General features: G+C 37.3%; 1 protein-coding gene across 1 annotated transcript in view; it reads left to right on the forward strand.

Moving 5' to 3' along the window:
* Positions 1-20,455, forward strand: part of LOC135071241 (uncharacterized) — a 254,495-nt gene that overhangs the window by 120,673 nt on the left and 113,367 nt on the right. Inside the window, exon 3 of the mRNA XM_063965027.1 lies at positions 19,093-19,288. Within this exon, the coding sequence (XP_063821097.1) occupies positions 19,093-19,288 (196 nt within the window). The remainder of the gene's footprint in view (positions 1-19,092; positions 19,289-20,455) is intronic.

The raw sequence follows: 20,455 nt of genomic DNA on the forward strand, positions 1-20,455 counted from the left end.
GATTGTTTGTTGATTGTTCACTCGATTCACAAGCTCCGAGTTTAAACTAATACAAAGATAAAAGGAAGTTAAAAACGATCAATTCAATTGGTAGTTAGTAGATACGATACGGTTTCGTGTTCTCAAAATTAAAATAACAAAAAATGTCTTCTATCTACCTTACTCTGAAATTATTCTATCATTGATATTCAGGAATTCCTTATCTAGGGAAATCGTGCAAAATCAAATGTATGGTCAATTCTCAATTTATTTGCGATTGTTGTTACGCAACCACATTCCAGACTCACACTTCAAAACCTCGCTTGTTCTAGTTCCGATATCTAGACAGAAATATTGGAGCGACAAGTCTTAAGGTATTCGACATGAATCACAATTCAGTGGATTGAATTATAAACATTATGTAACTTGAAACTAAGTAATTTATGTAAGCAAAGCCTCGTAGCACATAATACTTATATCTTAATTCTGACGATTATTATTTTATTTTCCGAAAACAGACGCCTGTGAAATTTTAAGACGTTGAACCCACATCAAAATCTAGAGATGAATTAAAACTATAGCTATGTCTTGAAGATGAATATTCAAGTTTTGGTAAAGAAAAATTTGTCGATAATCCCCCTATTACAAATAAGTTGTTGTATAGCAGCAGAATCACCCGGTTTTTTAATACTTCTTCTTTGAATTTAAGAGCTCGATTTTAATATATTATACAGCAAGAATATAGATAACTACGCATAATATCAGAGAAAATTAAATTTGATACTTACTGAGAACAAGTTAATGCCTCAATGATGATAATGTTCTCAAAGTCAGCGACATGAATATTATTTCACGTATCACTTTCTACTCTAACGATGTCGTAGGCAAAGCCAGGGCAATATATTAGTGCACAAATTGCCCATAGACCTGAAATACCAGGATAGTGAACGTAGAACTTGTTTTTAAATGACAATGTCGTGGATTATTGTATCTAGTTGACGTTAAGGCTAATTAATTGACATCAATGAAAACTGTTTCACAGTTAGGTGGTTATCTACTTAGACTTCAGATATCGCAAAATAGACCTAAAAAGCCTTATATGCGACCAAAAAACTATCTGTGAAAACTGAGAACTGAGAAAAATTAAATAGATACATAAGTCTCTTTTTTCTCATCATCATTTCGGCCATAGGACGTCCACTGCTGAACATAGGCCTCCCCAAGTGATTTCTACAAATACTTATTTCTATGAACTTTTGAAAATATGTCCAAAAGACGCTCACAGCAAAACAAAACATCACGTCTGGATAAACAGATTAAGCAGTTCACAGACTTTCAAATAAATTCAATAATCAATACACATAAATCTTTAGTGCTGATCCATAAATCATGGCACTATTAGCTGGCATCGGCCACAATAAAATATGAATTAACTTATCAAATCGTGCTCAAATCGTTCGCACTTGAAACGTCTAAGTGTCCGAATAACATCAATATCGCATACATCAAAAAACGGACACACGGTCATAAAGATCGACAAGCAAAAAAAAACATAACAGTTAACAAAAATTACAATAATAATATAGAAAGCACAACCTTTCTGATGTAACATCTTTCAAGTCTTAAAAATTCAATTTGTTTTCAATATACTGGAATTTAAAATTTCAGTTCTTTTGAAATTGATAAAAATTCGATAGAGTTACTATAATTGTGACGTCATCTGCGTGTATTTACATACAAAATCAATGGGAGAGTTCCATTGTGACAGCTCATAAAAATGACGTCAATTGATTAGTGTAAAATACCCTATTAGTATAATAAGTAGGTATACGTAATTTTTAATGATTATAACTACCAATGCGTATAGTAATCTCACTTTTGCAAAAGCCGCCACAGTTAACGCTGCTAAATAACCATAAACGTTTATGATGGGTTTATAAACGCATTGACTTATCTCAAAACACCATAATAAACTGCCAAGTTATTACCGACACCGGCTTGCTGAACCCGGCCTCTTATATCATCAGTTTATGCCTTGTATTAATAATGCCCATATCTACCATCAGACATTGCAACTCCTGTTTCCACACATCATAAATGGAGTTATGTGTATTCAGCAGCTTCGGTTTGCCTACCCTTTGCTTCTTGCGTAATTCTAAGGCTATCATAAATGCTTTCAGTGGTCTGAGCTGTGTGTTGGATAGATCAGTCAGTTGCCTTTTCTAAAAGGCGTTCAAAAAGTTTTACAAAAGGCGTTGAAGATTCCAGATGAATATTCCAGTATGCGATTAAACTGAAATTTGAAATGATTTAATTAATCGAGTTGGAATCGTATGTAAGCGTCGTTTATTCACTATCTGTGTGTAAGTTATCATTCAGTCAGGTAAGTATTGTTCTTTCTTATGTATGAAGCTTGGTTAAAGCAATGGATTTGATTCATACATCGATAATGTTAAAATTGACGTGGTGCCATTTTTATCCATATTTGAGATATCATACTTTCACGATCAGATTGTTTTGTCAGAGTCATGTGTCTGTCTATATTTAAACTAAAGCTAACCTACTGCTTCAAGGTGTGCTATATCTAAAGTTGATCGGCAAACACCGCAACCGTGTATTCGGCGTTGCATCAATATTGTATAACTCCCCTTTGACCCGCGTGTTTCGTAGAGAATCATATCAATTAAATCAGTAGGAAATGCTTTCAGTCTATCGAGCTCTCATTATGTCGATACACAGTCGATATCGAGATTATACGATACCAATATTGTACTATTGTCTTGACTTTTGACCCACAAAGGATTGTATCGCGATGTGAACAAATATTTCCTAAGCTATATCGATAATCGTATAATTAGTTTGTGAGATCGCGTTTCGGCTGTCGATTTATCGATACAACTGACGGTTTCGGTTTAATATAATTCGATAGTTTGTAAGCTTACGCTTGTATCAATTGTGAAATTGTTTGTAATTTGTAACAAGATATTGAGGTATTTTTCAACGTCATTGTGTACCCTATTGAAAGAAATTTGTAAGCGATATCGCAATAATGTAAATTCGAATGTAGAGTAGTCTTGAAATAAACATATTGCTTTATTAGTATTACATGTTTCATTACTTTCTTTAAAGGGGTTCCTCTAGCTATGGCATTTTTGTTCTTAATATCTACTACAATGTTTCCTCTAGATGTTAAATTAGGTATTATGTAGTTGGAAAGCAAGGTTTTAGAGAATAATTACTCCTAGTATTCAAATAGTACCTGCTAAAGTAACTCTACGACTCTAGAAAGAACGAGCATATCAAAGAGGCAATGGAATGGTCAGAAAAAGTAAGCTAAAAACTTATCAATGTAGGTACTTATGATTTTATTGCGGAAAATGGTGTAATATTAGGAACGTGTAATTAAAGCTCAAACCACATTTCAAAGGAAACTATTCAATTTTATAGTTGACACATGGCGCTTAAAGTTATTTATATCCAACGTAATAGAATTCGAGTCAACAGAAGTCTCATTTATAAAAGGTTATTTTTTAAATAACGACATAACAAAGTGAGCTACGATCTCATAAGGAAATGTATGGAAAATCAAAGTGAAAGATAATCTCCGGCTGAACATCTTGTAGCGTCTTCTAGCAGCAACTGAGACATTATTCGTTGCAGATTCTAAAACAACCAGACTGTCCTTCTGACAACTTTACCTTCACTGGTCAGATTTCAGTAGCGGTCAATTGTAGATCCTGGCTACCACTAATGAAACCACCACTGTTTCGGGACAATAAATGAGCCAATGCTGAGAAAAAGCAGCGCAAGAAACTTGGTCACCTTTAACAGCCTCTAGAACCTGGATATACAGGGTGTTAGGTAAATGGGTATATGAGCCGACACTAGCCCATTTTAACATAATAATATGCATATAAATGGTATGGTGAAGAATTGAATTGAAAAATTGAATCATCATTTAAATTATTTTAATTTTCATACAAATCTGATTTTATAAATTTTATTTTGTATGAAAATTTAAAAAATTTAAATGTTGATATCAAATTTCTGACTTCACCATATCATTTATATGCATATGTTAACATGGACTAGTGTCGGCTTATATACCCATTTACCTAACACCCTGTATAGGAAACACGACTCATTCGAGACAATAAAAGGGGCCAGTGCTGGAAAGAAGCAGCGCAAAAAAATTCAGTCAGCATTTACAGCCACTTTTTCAAAGGCTTTTTCTGTATTCCCCAGGTTTGAACCTACTATCTTTCTCCGCACTATTAATATCAAATCAATACCCTGACCTGCCCATAAATGTAGAGAAACCAAACTTCCCGCTAGTCCAGATGCGGTAATTACCGCTGGAATGTCACCCTTACGCCATCTTATGGCAAAGACATGCGCACGAGTTTCTAGCCCATTCATAAAGCCATTGATAAAGTTTTCATTGAGCACTTTCACTCGTTGATAGTGAAACGTGTTGATGTGTTGTGATTTATTGGATGGTGGTATAATGTTTTGTCATTGCGCCAGTGTTTGATTTGACATTCATGTCGTTTGTGTTGTTTAATTTGTTCAGAAAAACGTAGAGATCAATAACTCGTTGTGGATAAAAAAATAACAAATGAAAGATAGAAAGAATAATGAAAGAATAGAAAGAAGATTCCATTTAACTTAAACGGCTACTCAGAAGGATAAGATTTAATTTTAGTATGACATTAAGTTCGTTTCAGCCAATTAACGTTAACTACTGGTCCTGCGCTGCCCGCATCCAGGCTCTTCAGGTTGTCATTCGAACGAACGATCTATGATATTAAGTGCCTTATTCATTTTAGACGCTAAAGACCTGTATTTATTGTAAAGCAATGTGTTGTTAATCAGTAGGCTGAATCCATCATTTCAGCCATAGGACGTCCACTGCTGAACATACTTCTTTCTTTCTTTTCTTTTTTTCTTTTTTCAGCCAAATGACGTCCACTGCTGGACAAAGGCCTCCCCCAAGGTTTTCCACAATGAACGGTCCTGCGCTGCCCGCATCCAGGCTCTTCCCGCGACCTTTACCAGATCGTCGGTCCACCTAGTAGGAGGCCTGCCGACGCTACGGCTTCCAGCCCGTGGTCGCCACTCGAGAACTTTCCTGCCCCAACGGCCATCGTCTCTACGAGCTATGTGCCCCGCCCACTGCCACTTGATTTTAGCAATTCTGCGAGCTATGTCGGTTACTTTGGTTCTCCTGCGGATCTCCTCATTTCTGATTCGATCACGCAGGGAAACTCCGAGCATAGCCCGCTCCATCGCCCTTTGGGTGACCTTGAGCCTTCTTATGAGGCCCATAGTAAGCGACCATACTTGAACATACTTGTGCCTCCTTAATGATTTTCTGACTGGCTAGTCAGAAGCGAACCTGCATCTAATGACTTACTGGAATGTTTACCAGGTCATCTGTCCACTTCACGGGTGTCCGACACTATACTTGCTGATATTTTTTTTTGCTACTAAGCCGTCAGTTCTGCTCCTCAATTGTATTCATTCTTGTATGACAAATATTATGTAGAGTCACCTAAACCTGCACATTCAGGGCCATAATAATGTTTACTTATTTGATTGCATATTATGAGTTCTACCCTTTCTTACATTGATTTTGAGATAATAACTATCAGATAAGATTGTAGATACTCATTACGTATCGCAACATTTACAAATACGGCCACATTACATAAGTACATTGTATCGAATACTAACCTTTAATCGATAAACTCGATTTATCGATCAAGGGTCACATTAATAAATAGCAAAAACAAAACCAGGTTTATTTGCGATGAATTCAGTACTGAGAGGGCTGTTGTGTAATGTACAGTTAAAGAAAAACAGTAAGCACATTTTGCACAAAAATGGTTCGTTTAAAACTTGTCAAGACATTTTGACACATTACAAGAGATATAATAGAATATAATAAGATTTATTTCTAGTCACAGTGCTTAAACTTACATAATAGTCACAAAAATACTGAAAGAGTTTTATTGTTTTGCCATGAACATCATAATAAATCGCACATGAGGTATTCTTGAGTGACATTTTAATTTAATTGTAACTTTGTCCAAAATGAACATAAAACTTATCATGAATCATTTTAAACAGATACCAATATAGCTGTACAATACCGAAGTGTCCTAAATATGACATTGACAGGATGGCGCTACTATCATACAGGGTCATCACTATCAGTTCCGATTTTTGCCACGTTGGACAACTCTGAAGTGTCCCATATACGACATTTTCAGGAGGGCGCTACTATCAATGTTGGGTTATTAGTTCAGATTTTTACCACTTGACGTTTCAGGATCGTTTGACTATAAGTAGGTAACTATTTATTTTTTCAATTTGGGTAAGGTGTCTTGAATGTTACTTCATTTAAATTGTCAAAGTCTTGATAATGTTAACTGTCCGTTCTCCTTCAGCTGTGAAATACGGCAGTAAATATCAATCAAGTGGTCATTGTAAATATAGTCCGCTGGTCACATCGGCCATTTTGACGTGATTTAGTGGGCCCTCCCGGCTTAACAAGATGGCCGTGATGCAACCGTTAACAACGGACCAATGAATTTATTAGATGTAACTGTCAAATGTAATATAAATTGATATGGAAGTTGATTTCAGTAGTTTTACTGCTTGGTTAACCAGTGGACAATAGGCGTGGGACAGTTAATAGATTTGTGATGGGTTTGACATGTTAACATTAATTGATTTAATTCACTTGGTTTAATTCAATTGCTTGGCGTAGTTACTGGACCAGTTCTTTATTATATTATTGTAATGTATCAAGAGTGATTGGACGTTTTTAAAGAGTTTATCAGCTTCCAACCCGTGTGCAACCCGATTGAGTTAATTGCGCACCTCGCTGAAATGCGATTCTCCCTCGCACTTACCCGCGTTCACCCCGTCCGTACCAGAGCGTCGATGTGACGTCACGGCAACCAGGTGCGCATTTAACTTGACCGGGTTGTAGTAGTCATAGTAAATATAGAGGCCGGTCGTAGTGGAGGCCTTTTACAATTTGATTAAAACGAAGTAGTTTAATAATTTAATTATTGTATGTACATTCGGACGTTTATCATTGTTTAGCCATAGTAAACAAGTCCTGTTAAGTTTAGGACTGTTACCTAGTAATATTTTTTATTTATTTCTATATGTCAGCTGTGTCGTTTATGAGCTAACATTACCAGTTAACTGTGGTACCAACTAATTATCCTTCAAGGGGCGGGTAAAAGTTTATATTTATGTTGATGTTTGCTTACTTTCCTCTTTTCTGCGTAAAACTCTTAATTGCTGGTGTCTCAATAGGTTTTATAGTTTAACTGATTGAGCTTTTCCATCCTTTACTAGAAAGTAGAGTTGATTAAAAGTGCTGGAACGAATTGAACTAATAAGCAAATGGCAGTAGGTTTCAATTGCGTTTTATTACTTGTTTGCCAGAGTGCAGATGCGATCTATGGTAGAGATCTTTGCATCAAATTAGAATCTGAGAATTGCAGCTCGAAGTAAGACTCCCCGCAAGACCACAGACTTTTAGTCGGCCGATAGTTGGGTCTGATTTTAATTAATTTGTATGAAGAATCGGCCGATACCAAATCGGTGTAATGTGCGCACTTTCATACATCTCCATACTGATTACAAATGGCCGACAAAAGTTGAAGTGAAAAATTATTCATTTTTAACTTATGAGAGTTTTTTTACAGATCGGCTCGGATATACCTACCGAGTGTCTAAATGATGATTGATGTGAACCTTCAAGGAAAAGGTGAATAGGTTTTTTTAGGGCAAGCTAGGTCTATCATAGATTTGTAATTTTAATAAATACACATCGTTATCCGGTACGTGAACACCACCTAACTTTAACGGTAATTATAACGATAGCCGGTGCCTTTTGTTTGGAGTTGGACAGATTTTTGACGTTTGTCACAGTTAAATTAAGATAGTGTAACTCGGCCTAAGACTAGACTAAAGTCAATGCGGGCAGCGCAGCACCGGTTGTTGTGGAAATCCTTGGAGGAGGCTTTCGTCTAAAGCCTGGTCCGTGAGCACGTAGATTCCCGTCCAATGACCCCAAGCTACCCATCCCTATCGCTCGCGCGTAATGAGGATCAGTACTGTTGTAGAAAATTCAATAAAACTAGTATCTACGTTAATCTTTAAGACATAAGAAAGATATATCTTTTTGAATTATCCAAATCGGACCATTACTTACGAAGATATTAAGTAATAAACATAGGCCGTTTTTGCCGCTAAAAGTCAACGTACGCAGGGCCGCGTGACGTCATTATATCCGAATCGAGCGCAGCCGGCGTACTATTGGGATGGAAAATATTTTTTTCCAGCTAAACCATCAGTTTTAGAAAAAAACTTTTAATAACATTTATTCATCAAAATAAAGTAACCTATCGACCAGTAATTTAAAAAAATAAAAATTGTGAAAATTAAGTATCGCTATGTCCGAAAACCACATTTTCATAGGATTCGATGCAATGCGGAGACGCGGTTGGGGTGAGTGTAACTTAATGATTGTTTGTATTGAACATAATAATACATAATATGATGCTAATACCCAGTTTCTGGCCTGGGGGGGGGGGAGGAAAAGTCATACCCAGCTTATAGCCTGGGGCGAGGGGCAAGCCTTACCCAGCTTCTGGCCGAGGGGGAGTCATACCTAGCTTATGCTTATGGACTGGGGGAAGGGGCTAGCCTTACCCAGCTTCTGGCCTGGGGGAGGGGGGGGGGGTCAAGTCATAACCAGTTTCTATGGGCTGGGGGGAGGGGCTAGCCTTACCCAGCTTCTGGCCTGGGGGGAGAGGGAGGGGTCAAGTCATACCCAGTTTCGGGCCGGGGGGGGGGGGGGGGAGGGGTAAATCATACCCAACTTCTGGCCGAGGGGGAAGTCATGCCCAGCTTATGACCTGGGGAGAGGAGGGGGGCGGGGGAGTCATACAGCTTCTAGGCTAAGATTAAATAGATTTCCAGGAGGGAGCAGCTGTCCTTTCCTGCAGCAGCTGGTCCGCCCATGGGAACGGCGAATAGATAGGTAGGTAGGTTTAACTCAGAAAAACTAAATAACAGGTAGGTATTGCGTGTACATCGAAATGATCTGCATAGAAATGTCTTGTAGCCTAGGCAGAGTGTATCTGCCTCAGCTATACCTTATTGTTAGAAGTAAATAAATTAATACTTATACATTTTTATATTTTACTTGGAAGAAGATATGACTCTAACAACACTTATGAACACTTTATTTGAATAAATCGCCAAATATACCACCGCGGAGACAGACCCCAATCGCGTCTCTGCGTTCCATTGAATCGTATGAGCGTATGGATTTTTTGCGTTATTTTTCACAATTTCTATTTTTAAAATTACCTATCGATAGCTTACTTTATTCTGATGAATATATGTCATTACAAGTTTTTCTCTCAAACTGATAGTTTGGCTAGAAAAAAATATTTTCTATCCACGCAGTACGCCGGCAGCGTTCGGATCGGATACAGTGACGTCAACGGTCCCGCGCCGGGCGGTCAGTGAACTTTTTTAGTAATTTGGCCATAACTTCGTCAATTTTTGTCGTAGAACAAAAATTTTTGGACTGTGTATTAAGGATTTCTTAGCCCTATAAATCTGCATTCACAGCTAAAAATCGAAATGATCCTCATTATGTTGCTGTCGCGCTCGCACATTCACTGCGGGCGCCCATCGCACAGTCGCGACAGCAACATAATTACGCGCGACCGATAGGGATGGGTAGCTTGGGGTCATTGGACGGGATTCTACGTGCTCACGGACCAGGCTTTAGCCGTGGACGTCATTTGGCTGAAACGAACGAACGAAAGTCAAAGTAATTTGGTATGGTTGTGATTTTGTACTTACGAGTAAGTACAGTCGACAGCATATCAGATATCCATTTTCGTTGCAAAATAGCCCCTATCACCACTACTTACGATACCACTGGTTCGAAATACCGTCTTATTAAAGGATATTACTTAAGATAAAAGGTTACTCCATCCGCTTGATAATATGACCGAACGTCGTCTAATACGTCCTTAGCATAAAGATTAGACCGTGATTATCAACATAATATCGCAATTACTTCAATTGAAAAGGAAATTAAAATGAGGCGTGAATGGCTGTTCACTGGCATTATGACGTGCTTCGTTCAGTGATTGGAAACTTGCTGAATAAGTTAGCAGGTAGAGATTGCTCTCCACATGGTCAAGATCAAGTTTACGTGTACGTAAACGTCCAAGACGTGTAACAGTCATGGCTGTCTTTTTTTCTACAGAAAAGTAATACTTTTTGCTCGTTTTATTTTTGTTATAGGTAGAGATATCGCTCTAATGCCTTAGTACATTAGCCAATTACATTTTAACTATGTTCGTTCGTTCGTTCGTTTTAGCCGAATGACGTCCACTGCTGGACAAAGGCCTCCTCCAAGAAGAGCCTGGATGCGGGCAGCGCAGGACCGTTAATTGTGGAAAACCTTGGAGGAGGCCTTAACTATGTATATTTGCATAAATGCATGTTAGATGAGAATGGCCGACGACAAGCCGGAAAACGTAGCGTGGGCAGGCATCCCACTAAGTGGACCGACGATCTGGTGAGGGTCGCGGGAGTTGCTTGGATGCGAGCGGCGCAAGACCGGTTTTTGTGGAAATACTTGGGGGAAGCATTTGTCCAGCAGTGGACGTCTTTTTCGTTTCGTTCGTCGAACAAACGAACGAAGATGAGAATGGATACTTAGTACTCGCAATGCTAGAAATAGAAAGAAAATCATTCAATGATTACACTGAAACAAAAAAAAAACTCAATTTAACTTCCCTTATCGATTAAAATAAGCTAAACGATTCAAAACCACTTCCATACGACTGTTACCGCGGAAAATACTAATATTTCACTGAAATCTTTTGACTGGTGTTAAGTATCACCACATTACGACTTGTGAACATAAAGCTGTATACTTTTCTTTTCATGTCGCTTCTTTTGGCTAATTCGGTGGCAGGAAGCGGTGTTGCTCGTAAATCCAACCGTAAGTGCCACTAAAACCCATTCAATAAACAGTAGGGTGACTATGATTTTGTACTACTAGGAACTTGTAGAAACAAGTGATCCAGTAGACATTTATTTTAAGGATTTTGAATTAATTATAAATTCAATTAATGCACAAGGTGGACCGACGACATCATAAAGGTAGCAGGAAAGCTCTGGACTCAGGCCGCTACCAACCGGGTAACATGGAAAGCATTGGGGGAGGCCTATGTTCAGCAGTAGACGTCCTATGGCTGAGATGATAATGATGACAATTAATGCAAATATTTAAGATGCACATAAAAATAAATTACCTTCTGTAATAAGTAAAATCATGTATTCTTAATTGTGTATTCTTTCAAAAATACTTTTTTCAATTTCTTATGTTGAATGCTAACTGTATGGAGATAAATGAAACAACTTCCAATAACATGTAAAGGTGCTCTTTAAAAGCCTACTTAGCTACTCACAGAAAACATATGAATTGGGAATTTAAAGTAGGTTCAACTCGGAAGAAAGACGATCTAATAATCGTCTTAGCAACCGCCTCTTTTAAACTTAAACCATGGACACACTTCTGTTGCTCCGCATCAAACTTAGTCGTACACCACTTTTGAAAGCTTTAAAAAGCTGTAACTACACAGGAGTTTGCTTTTTAGCAACACGCGTTGAGTTTGGGTGGAAATGCGGAAGTAAGTATTTGTATCGTTTTTGAGACGTTCAATTGTGAAATTGACACTTTCTCGTGTACCGTGCTCTACACAATACGCTACACGTCAATTATGCATTTTACTTGCGTTTATTTTCTCGAGTGTCTATGTTGTTTCACTTTTTAAGATCTTAGTTCAGTTAAGACACGCGTATTAAAAAAATGAATGTGGAAAGAAAAAAGGACAAGCAAAAAAGAAGAAAAAGGATTTAGATTCCACCACAGAGAGGTATTTATACATACATATTTGTCATTATGTCAATGACTAATGGATCTAATCTATCAGCTTACAAAAATCTGAGAAACAAAGATAAATAGTAAATAAAATATATTGATCAAATTAAACATTCTTAATGTTAGTATACCTAATACAAGTACGTGGGTTCTTATTAATTTCTCTCTCAAGTTTTTGCGTAGTATTTCGCATAATAATAAGCGAACGCTGAACTTGCGGGCTCGCTCAATTCAAAGGAATTTTAATTAGATAAGTTGTTTTGATTAATTATGCTTCATTAACTTTGACGAAAAAACATATCTTTTTTACATTTGTGGGATTGAAAAAGTGTAGAAATTCTTGTTTTCCGTCTTTCTCACACGCTTTGTTAGGTTCAATCATTATAATTATCTTGTTTATGTACTTTTTGTTTACGGACAACTTATTTTTTAACAGTTAGGTGGCTAACAATCCAGATATTATAATAAGGAACCTTTGAACTGCGTGGGAATAGCGAATAACAGCGCAACCACTCTTAGGCTCGTTACACAATAAAGCTAAAAAAAAATTTCGAAAGTGAATTTCATGTCTTCAGAGCTCATCAAATTTTATCATCAGTCAATTCATCAGTGCAATTCGTACTAATAAGATAATATGAAAAAAATTACAACTCCAATTTCCGAACTTAGATTGCTGTCTAAATTTTTTTCCACAAAACTGCTCTACACCTTAATTCATAAAAAAGTAGATTGGCTCAAAATAAACATCAAAGAACAATAACTCGTTAATACTGAACTCGCAAACATACAATCCAAAAACATTACTATCTTTCTTCAATCGTGTGTAACCGGTTTTTTGCACTTGTAATACTTTACCAAGATATTCGCACAAGTTTATGAACCTCACAGTTGGCAAAGCAATGCTGCCATTCATACATAATGTATGGACGTATCAGACACGTAAACGCCATGGTCGGCTGAGTATTCCCGTGTGAGCTCCCGACTAAACAGTTAAACTGGTAATTTAATATTTTTAACGCAGTCTGCATACGCTGTCTGATGCAAGCAATATACATTATATGCAGTAAGATCAACTTTAATAACAGTCGGTGTCAATAGATGTCTTGATGATAAGATATGATAAAAATATTATGTTAAGTAAAAAATAGCTGGAGCTGGAAGACGTAGCGTGGGCAGGCCTCCCACTAGGTGGACCGACGATCTGGTGAAGGTCGCGGGAGGTAACTGGATGCAAGCGGCGCAGGACCGGTCTTTGTGGAAATCCTTGGGGGAGGCCTTTGTCCAGCAGTGGACGTCTTTCGGCTGAAACGAACGAACGAACGAACTTATTATGATCATCAGTCAGATTGTCTGGAAAAGATCGCTTCCTAGCGACATGACTATCAAAGTTTCAGTTCCAATTTTTTTATTTCTTGACGATGTACTCGTACTTAGGTAAATATTAATTTTGTGTAGCGTTCTTTTACTAAAGTTACCTCTTCTTTCTTCAACCGAGTTACTGGAAATCCTAGAGAATCAGACTAGTAAATGAGCCACCAGCAATGTCTGACATGGCTTAATGTAAGTGCATTTCTCAATTTGAGTATTGAAAGCGAACCTGTTCTGTAAATTCAAAAAACAAATTTCTGAATTGTATACTCCGACGGTTAGCTAATAGTTTATTGTTTTGCATTCTGTCACTTTGGCAACGTTATTGTTATCCAACATTCGGTGCATGTCGTGGCAACCTTTAATTAAGGCAACACCTTAGCTTAATTTATTTATAAGGAAACTGTGAATGTATGGTGTATGTTTTGTTGGTTGTCCTTAAATAAATAAATAAATAAATAAATAAATAAACCTCATGAAGAAGAACATGCTGATGCTCAAAGTGCACTGGACATGACTTAATTTTAAAAAAACATGCACCTTTGGTGAAGTTACAGCAAATTATTTCCAAAAACGTCCGATAAAATCGCCCAAACCCGTTTCAAAGTTGAATGTTCTCCGATGACATCATCATGGGGTCAAGCAGTGTAGATGACATCAAACGTACAGCATGTAACGTGACTGCTATGTAAACTGACAAAATTTACCTTTTATGGCCAAAAAATAATGGTTTTTACGTGTTTTATTGTAGCTTAGAGGCATTTTCGGTTTGTACACTCAACAGCACGTCAACGTAAACACTGTAGTATCTTACGTAGTTGCGATAAGGACTACTTTGCAACGAAAATGTACAGTATGATGTGCTGTCGTCTATACCTACATGCAAACCACTTTGACGCGAACGAAAAGATTTGTACAGACCTAATTGCAAAGTTGTGCTTTAGTTTAAATAGAGAAAAAAAGGCAAAAGAACCTTTATTCAAAAGCAATTATGATAAAAATGTAACACTTAACTTCTCGTTCTCATCACTGGTAGGTTCTGCAGGTAATTAAACCTAATGTCATATCTGTGTAAATTCTTGCCTCTGCAAGTAGGAAAAGTTATGTCGCTATTTGAAAATAGTTAGGTATTTACCTACAAGTTGAAGTCGGAAGAAGAAATTAATCATGCAAGTTACATACTAGAGTTACACAACTTTAATTAAATTACTGGTGGTTGTTTACCTTAATATTTTAAATAAACAATAATGACTTATTAACATTAAAAAGTGGATTTTAATTGTAATTATCTGAATGTTGGAGTTAATTTTATTGAAAATTATCAATTTTATGGTGCTGCTGATATTGCTAATATTTACATAACTAATCAAGCAGTACTTTCTCTGGATTATACACAATTATGTTTTATTGGCTTTACAGATAATTATTACTATTACTTTATCCCAGATGTAAAACGTTTCGCATTAATCTGAAGTTGTAAAACTTTTCAACTTGAGACTTGACGTGTTTTATGAATTGCATAAATGCTAAGCTGGGAACTGAGATTAATAACGTAGGCATCCGCTTTTCCTAAGAAATTGCGAAACAACAGATAGTGATAGCTTAATTGTGTTTAATCTTGGGAACCCTACTTAACACCTCGGGCGAGTCAATTTACGCTGCGTTCCCTTTAATTTATTTGTCACGTTATGATACTTCAATGGCCGTAGTAGCGGGTGTTAATCGCGACAGATTTCTATAATAGGCAGTTCACAATTACCATCGGTTCATAATCCATCAGTCGGCTATCAACGCCCCTGAGTTGCTTTCGCTGTCATTTCTGAGCGTTTAGATTAAGGAGTGGATCAAGGTGTATTCATAATGGGGTGGGCCGTGTGTACGAGTTTTTGGAAGAAAAGGGTGATGCTTAACCGGAGCCTTCATGTGATACATAGGCTGGGTTGCACCACCTTACTTTAACTTTGACAAACGTCAAAAATATGTCAAACTCCATACAAAATACACTGGTTATCGTTATAGTCACGGTCAAAGTTAGGTGGTGCAACTCAGCCATAGTATTTTAAACTAGGGATGTGATCTCAGTTTTTATAACTCACGCGATAGGCAGATAAGAAAGAGTCTTTCAGATTTTACTCGTGTACTTATATTTTTTTTATCTTTAATCATACTTGTTTCACTTTGCAGACAAATCTGTTTGAATCTCTATTGTTTGGAAGTTTTGAGAATTAAAACTTAGGATTTGGGATTACTCTATTTAGTTGTCTGAAGATTTGTGGAAAGCCATGAATTTTTAGTTAATAATACTTTCGTCAAACTTGTGACCCAACCAGGATTCAGATAAGTTGTTCTACCAGCCTTCGAGCCTCCAAATACTTAGCTAAGATTGCACCTAGATCTAAATGCTCGCTTCATTTCAATAAAGTCTAGCTTTCTGAGAATAGCGTGTTCTGTAACAATAAATTTTCTGGCTAGTATTTAGACCGCTAATAAAGATTCGAGTTTATATTCAAAGCCTAACACGATTCTACATAGTAAAAGCTAATAAAGTTGCATCAAGACTCTAGTTCTATCAAAATAATGCAGCAATGTTTGGAATACATGGACCATAATTTATAACTTTATTTAGAAAGGTTCGTAATTTATTTGATAGAATTGTTGAAAATAGTTGTTATTTTGAAAGTGAAAATATTTACTTTATAAATTAGGGAGCTTGTTTAAAACTTATCATAATTTTCATGCTAAATATTTATTTTATATTCACAAGTAATAAAGGTGAAAGCCTCCGCCCTTTTCAGGGCGCCGGGAGTCCCACAAAGAATTTCCTTCGAGTAAAAAAAAAGATACTAAGGTAAGAGTTTAAATTAGAGCATTACATCAGCGTATAAAGAGAACCAAGCAGTCAATGAAGCAATATTTTCAGAACGTTACAATCAAAACCGAACTTTTGATTAGGTATTTGTTACAATCAAACTTTCTCAGTAGGGGCGCGCCGTTATTCAGCAATTTCAAAACAATGTCTGAAATTATTTGACATTTTGAGCCGACATTTATAACTAACTGAACTCGGTTCTTTCAAGCTCGAATACCAGCTACTTCAACCTTGCTTTTGCGAAAGCATTACCCATCAATCAGTTTCATAGCGTCTTCCGGATCTCATTATTTTGGTATCTTTATCACAATGCCCTATTCTTCATCTCCGCTCCTGCGATCCGGTAACCTTCCACAGTTTCACAACGAATCACTGTTGGAGCAACAGAGTGACCACGCTTCGTGATACTGATGGATATGTCACGTCATTTGTTTGACTTGGTGAATTTTTTTAGTTTATTTAATTTTAAATACACATTCACATTCCAGACAGAATAAAATGCATCAAAACTTCAGCACGAGAGATTTACACTAAAAGTTCGAGCGCCACAAAGTGCAATATTCTGCTCGTTTCTTCTGCCAACAATCTTCTTGAGATCGTCAGTCCATCTAACATCATCTTATATTGTCTTTAATTGAATACTGCAATATCTGCTTTATCAAACCAAGTTTTATATAGACTTCGTACTAGCGAAAAAAGCAATATCCATCCAAATTCAGAATCGTGGTGACTCTACACAGGCAGGACGCAGTCGCAGGCGCACCATTTCGAAACAAACGAGGCGAAATGCCACGAGCTTTTTAAGAGCGGTCAAGGACTAATAATGTAACAACCGAAAGGATATCAATGTATTTTGATACAACTATGATTAACACATAAACATTCGTTTAAGTAGGGGAGACCGAGGCAAGTTGTAACACAGGTGGGTTGTATCAAAGTCGGTTCAGACTGTTTATCAGACTGGAATTCGCTGCCTACTGCTGTCTTTCCTGAATACTATAATCCGGGCCTTTTCAATGCGAGAGTGATTAGGTAGTTACAGGGCAGATATGTACCATCCTAGACTGCATCTTACTTAACACCAGGTACGATTCCGGTCAAATACCTGCCTTGTCCTGCATAAAAAAAATCTAGCTAGCTACTTCGCGAATTCATTGCTCTTTCGACACAAGAGCTTGCGTAAAATTGTCAGCTTCTTCTTTTCGTGTCGATAACAAACCTACACAGTGTCAGCCCAAAACTCTGCTACAGCTTTGCTAAGTGTTATAGGCGCAGCATTGATTTGATTTGATTTGAAATGGGCTTTGTGACATCTCACCTCTGTTACAACTCTCCTTGGTCTCCCCTATAAGAGTGGTGTGACATTAGGTTAATGAATACAGCATTTCGACTGCCTATTATTGTCATTGCTATTTAATAACAGGTAATTAGTTTTAATTGTGTTTATAAACAAGAGATGTAGTCGCAAAGGTTGTTTGATGTTAGATAAAGTGTAATCTAATTGTACACTTGCGACACGCGAAGTTAAGGCCTTGTTGTTACGTATGTCTGCTACATACTTATGTGCGCATTATTAATGGTATTGTAGAATACACTGTGTGTGGTCTCTTTCATCAAAGATCTGGAGGTGCCCGCGACTTCGTACTCGTGAAAATAGTTTAAATAATATTTCCCGTTTTTGTAGCATTTTCTTGACTGCTCCGCCCCTATTGGCTGTAGGGTGATGATGTTAATAGCTTAACACTTTGGTGGACAGTACAAGTTAAGAATTACGCACTCGCTAGCGAGCTCACCTAACGTAAACTTATGGTAAGCACACTGAACGCCCGTGGAAGTTACTGTCCTTCAATGTGTTAAAGCTTTCCTCGATAAATGAGCTATCCAACACAAAATATTTTTCCAGACCAGTAGTTCCTGAGATTGGCGCGTTCAAGCAAACAAACAGACTCTTCAGCTCTATTATTAGTATAGTAAAAGATCATTTATGGGTCATATATAATTCTGGATTCAATGGCTTCCCTATCTGCAGTAACTTACCGTAAATGGACGTGTATTAATAAAAACTAACTTAAGCTTGTAGATTGGAATCTTTTCCTTGATAAACGTTCTAAATAAAGCATTTCTAGGTTATTTCGCTGAGATTGTCACATACTTCTCAAACTTCCTTTTTGTTTTTTGTTACTAATTATAAACATTATGCTTGACCTTTCCTCACAAACTTATTAACTGATCTCCTATTTAGAATGAGAAAGTGATTGCTTTTGATCGCTCTATAAGGAAAGCTGTATTAAACATCCTAGTATTATACGAATATAATTTGGTTCCTAATCTAATATACATAAGACTCCCCGCAGACCGCAGTTAATCAGTATTAACATGTAAGGCTGAGGTGCACCACCTAAATTTGACCGTAACTATAACGATAACCGGTGTTTTTTGTATGGAGTTTGACAGATATTTGACGTTTGTCTCAGTTAAAGTAAGATGGTGCAACCCAGCCTAAAGCGTGAGTTGCACCACCTAACTTTAACAGGCACTATAACCATAACCGGTGTTTTATATGGAGTTTGACAAAATGTTGTCGTTTCTTAAAGTTAAAGTAAGATTACAACTCAGCCTTGGTTACACCGATTTGGTATCGGCCTATTCTTAACTATTACAATTAAAAGCCTGCCAAACTTACGGCTGACAAAATATCTGTAGTCTAATAGTCCCTGGGTTTTAGGATGACGCGTATAGCATTATCATTAATGATGAACATAATGTCTGGGTAAAAAATGCCGTGGCAGCCCATTTATGTCTGGTTGGTTGTCCTATAAATAAAATAAAAAAGAAAATGTACCTACTTATCTATGTTTTTTCTTGTCCACAGAGTTTCCTAGCAGCAAACGCGAAATGCTGGTGGGCAGGGGCCCTAGCAGCGGCCACGGCAGAGCTCCGGTACGCGGGTTATGTGTCCCCCGGGGTGCTTCTGGTAGCCGGGGCCCCCAGGGCCCTCGAGACCGTCCGGGGGGCCTACGCGCGGTCCGTGCTGAAGCCGCCGGCTACTTACCTCATTTGCGGGCTGGGTAAGTAAATTTTTTAAAGATATCTCAAGAAAAAAAAACATTTATTACAATAAAAAAGGTTTTTTTTTAGTTAATTCTAGTAATTCTTAGTTAAGGACAAAAAAGGTATATGGAAAACAAAAGACAGAAATAGCACATAAAACATTAGAACGAAAGAAAAAGTGAACTGAGCAGTGCCACCATATCGCAACAGCGATGCCTAATGCAATGGGACTCCCCTCAGCATATGCCGTGGCCCACGGTGAGGAAAGCCACGATGCTGGTTTTCAGTATGCCCCATGCCGAGTGGAAGTCACGGACACTGCACTGTCTTTTGTTTTTTTTTTAAGATCTTCCAATCGTCTTTTGTTTTGGCGATTCGAGTCTATTGGATGGATGATTTATTAATGCGTAGTAAGTAATATCTGACGACCGTCTTTTGTTCGCGTGATTCTGATTTAGGATGTATTCTTGTTAGTCATTGTTCTTAGTTACTCGTACAATGCAGAATTGCAGTAATAGGTATAGTGAAAAAGACCACCACTTTTATTAATACGGTTTTATTTCAGTAACATATAGTTAATTGAGTAGTGCGAAAACCTCGTCATTTAAATCGACGTTAACTTTAACCTTTAATGTTAAACTGTAATATATTTCATCAACTGTTAATGATTACCGACTATTTAAGTATCCGAATCTGACTTAATAAGCTTTTAGTGTTAAAATTTTCTTAATTGGTCTTTTAATTTTACTTACCGTAATATATTTTTATCATTAATGATGCGGCGTGTAAAATCCGATCTTAATGGGAATCGGCACCTTCACTCGATTTTAAGCCGGGACGCCTTAAAAAGAAGAAAAATGCCCATAAAATAAATGCCTGTGAATTAAAATGCCCATGTGAGGCCTTAAAATGGCCATATTGAGGGGAATTAATTGCGAGAACAAAGCAAACCGGTCTCATTATCCTTCTCGTGAACAATGCTCGTGCGCCGATCTTGTGCAGTAGGGGCGGCAAAAGAAAGAAAGAAAGAAAGATACATTTATTACAACGGACATCACACAAATACAGGCAATTACATAGACATGACAGTGGCACATAATAATAAAAGAAGAAAAAATAAAAACAAGAGCAAACTGAGCAGTGCCACCCATCCACCAACAAGATGCCCACTGCAACGGGACCCC

The sequence above is a fragment of the Ostrinia nubilalis genome, chromosome 4 (assembly GCF_963855985.1).
Source record: "Ostrinia nubilalis chromosome 4, ilOstNubi1.1, whole genome shotgun sequence".
In the NCBI taxonomy this organism is placed as follows: Eukaryota; Metazoa; Arthropoda; class Insecta; order Lepidoptera; family Crambidae; genus Ostrinia; species Ostrinia nubilalis.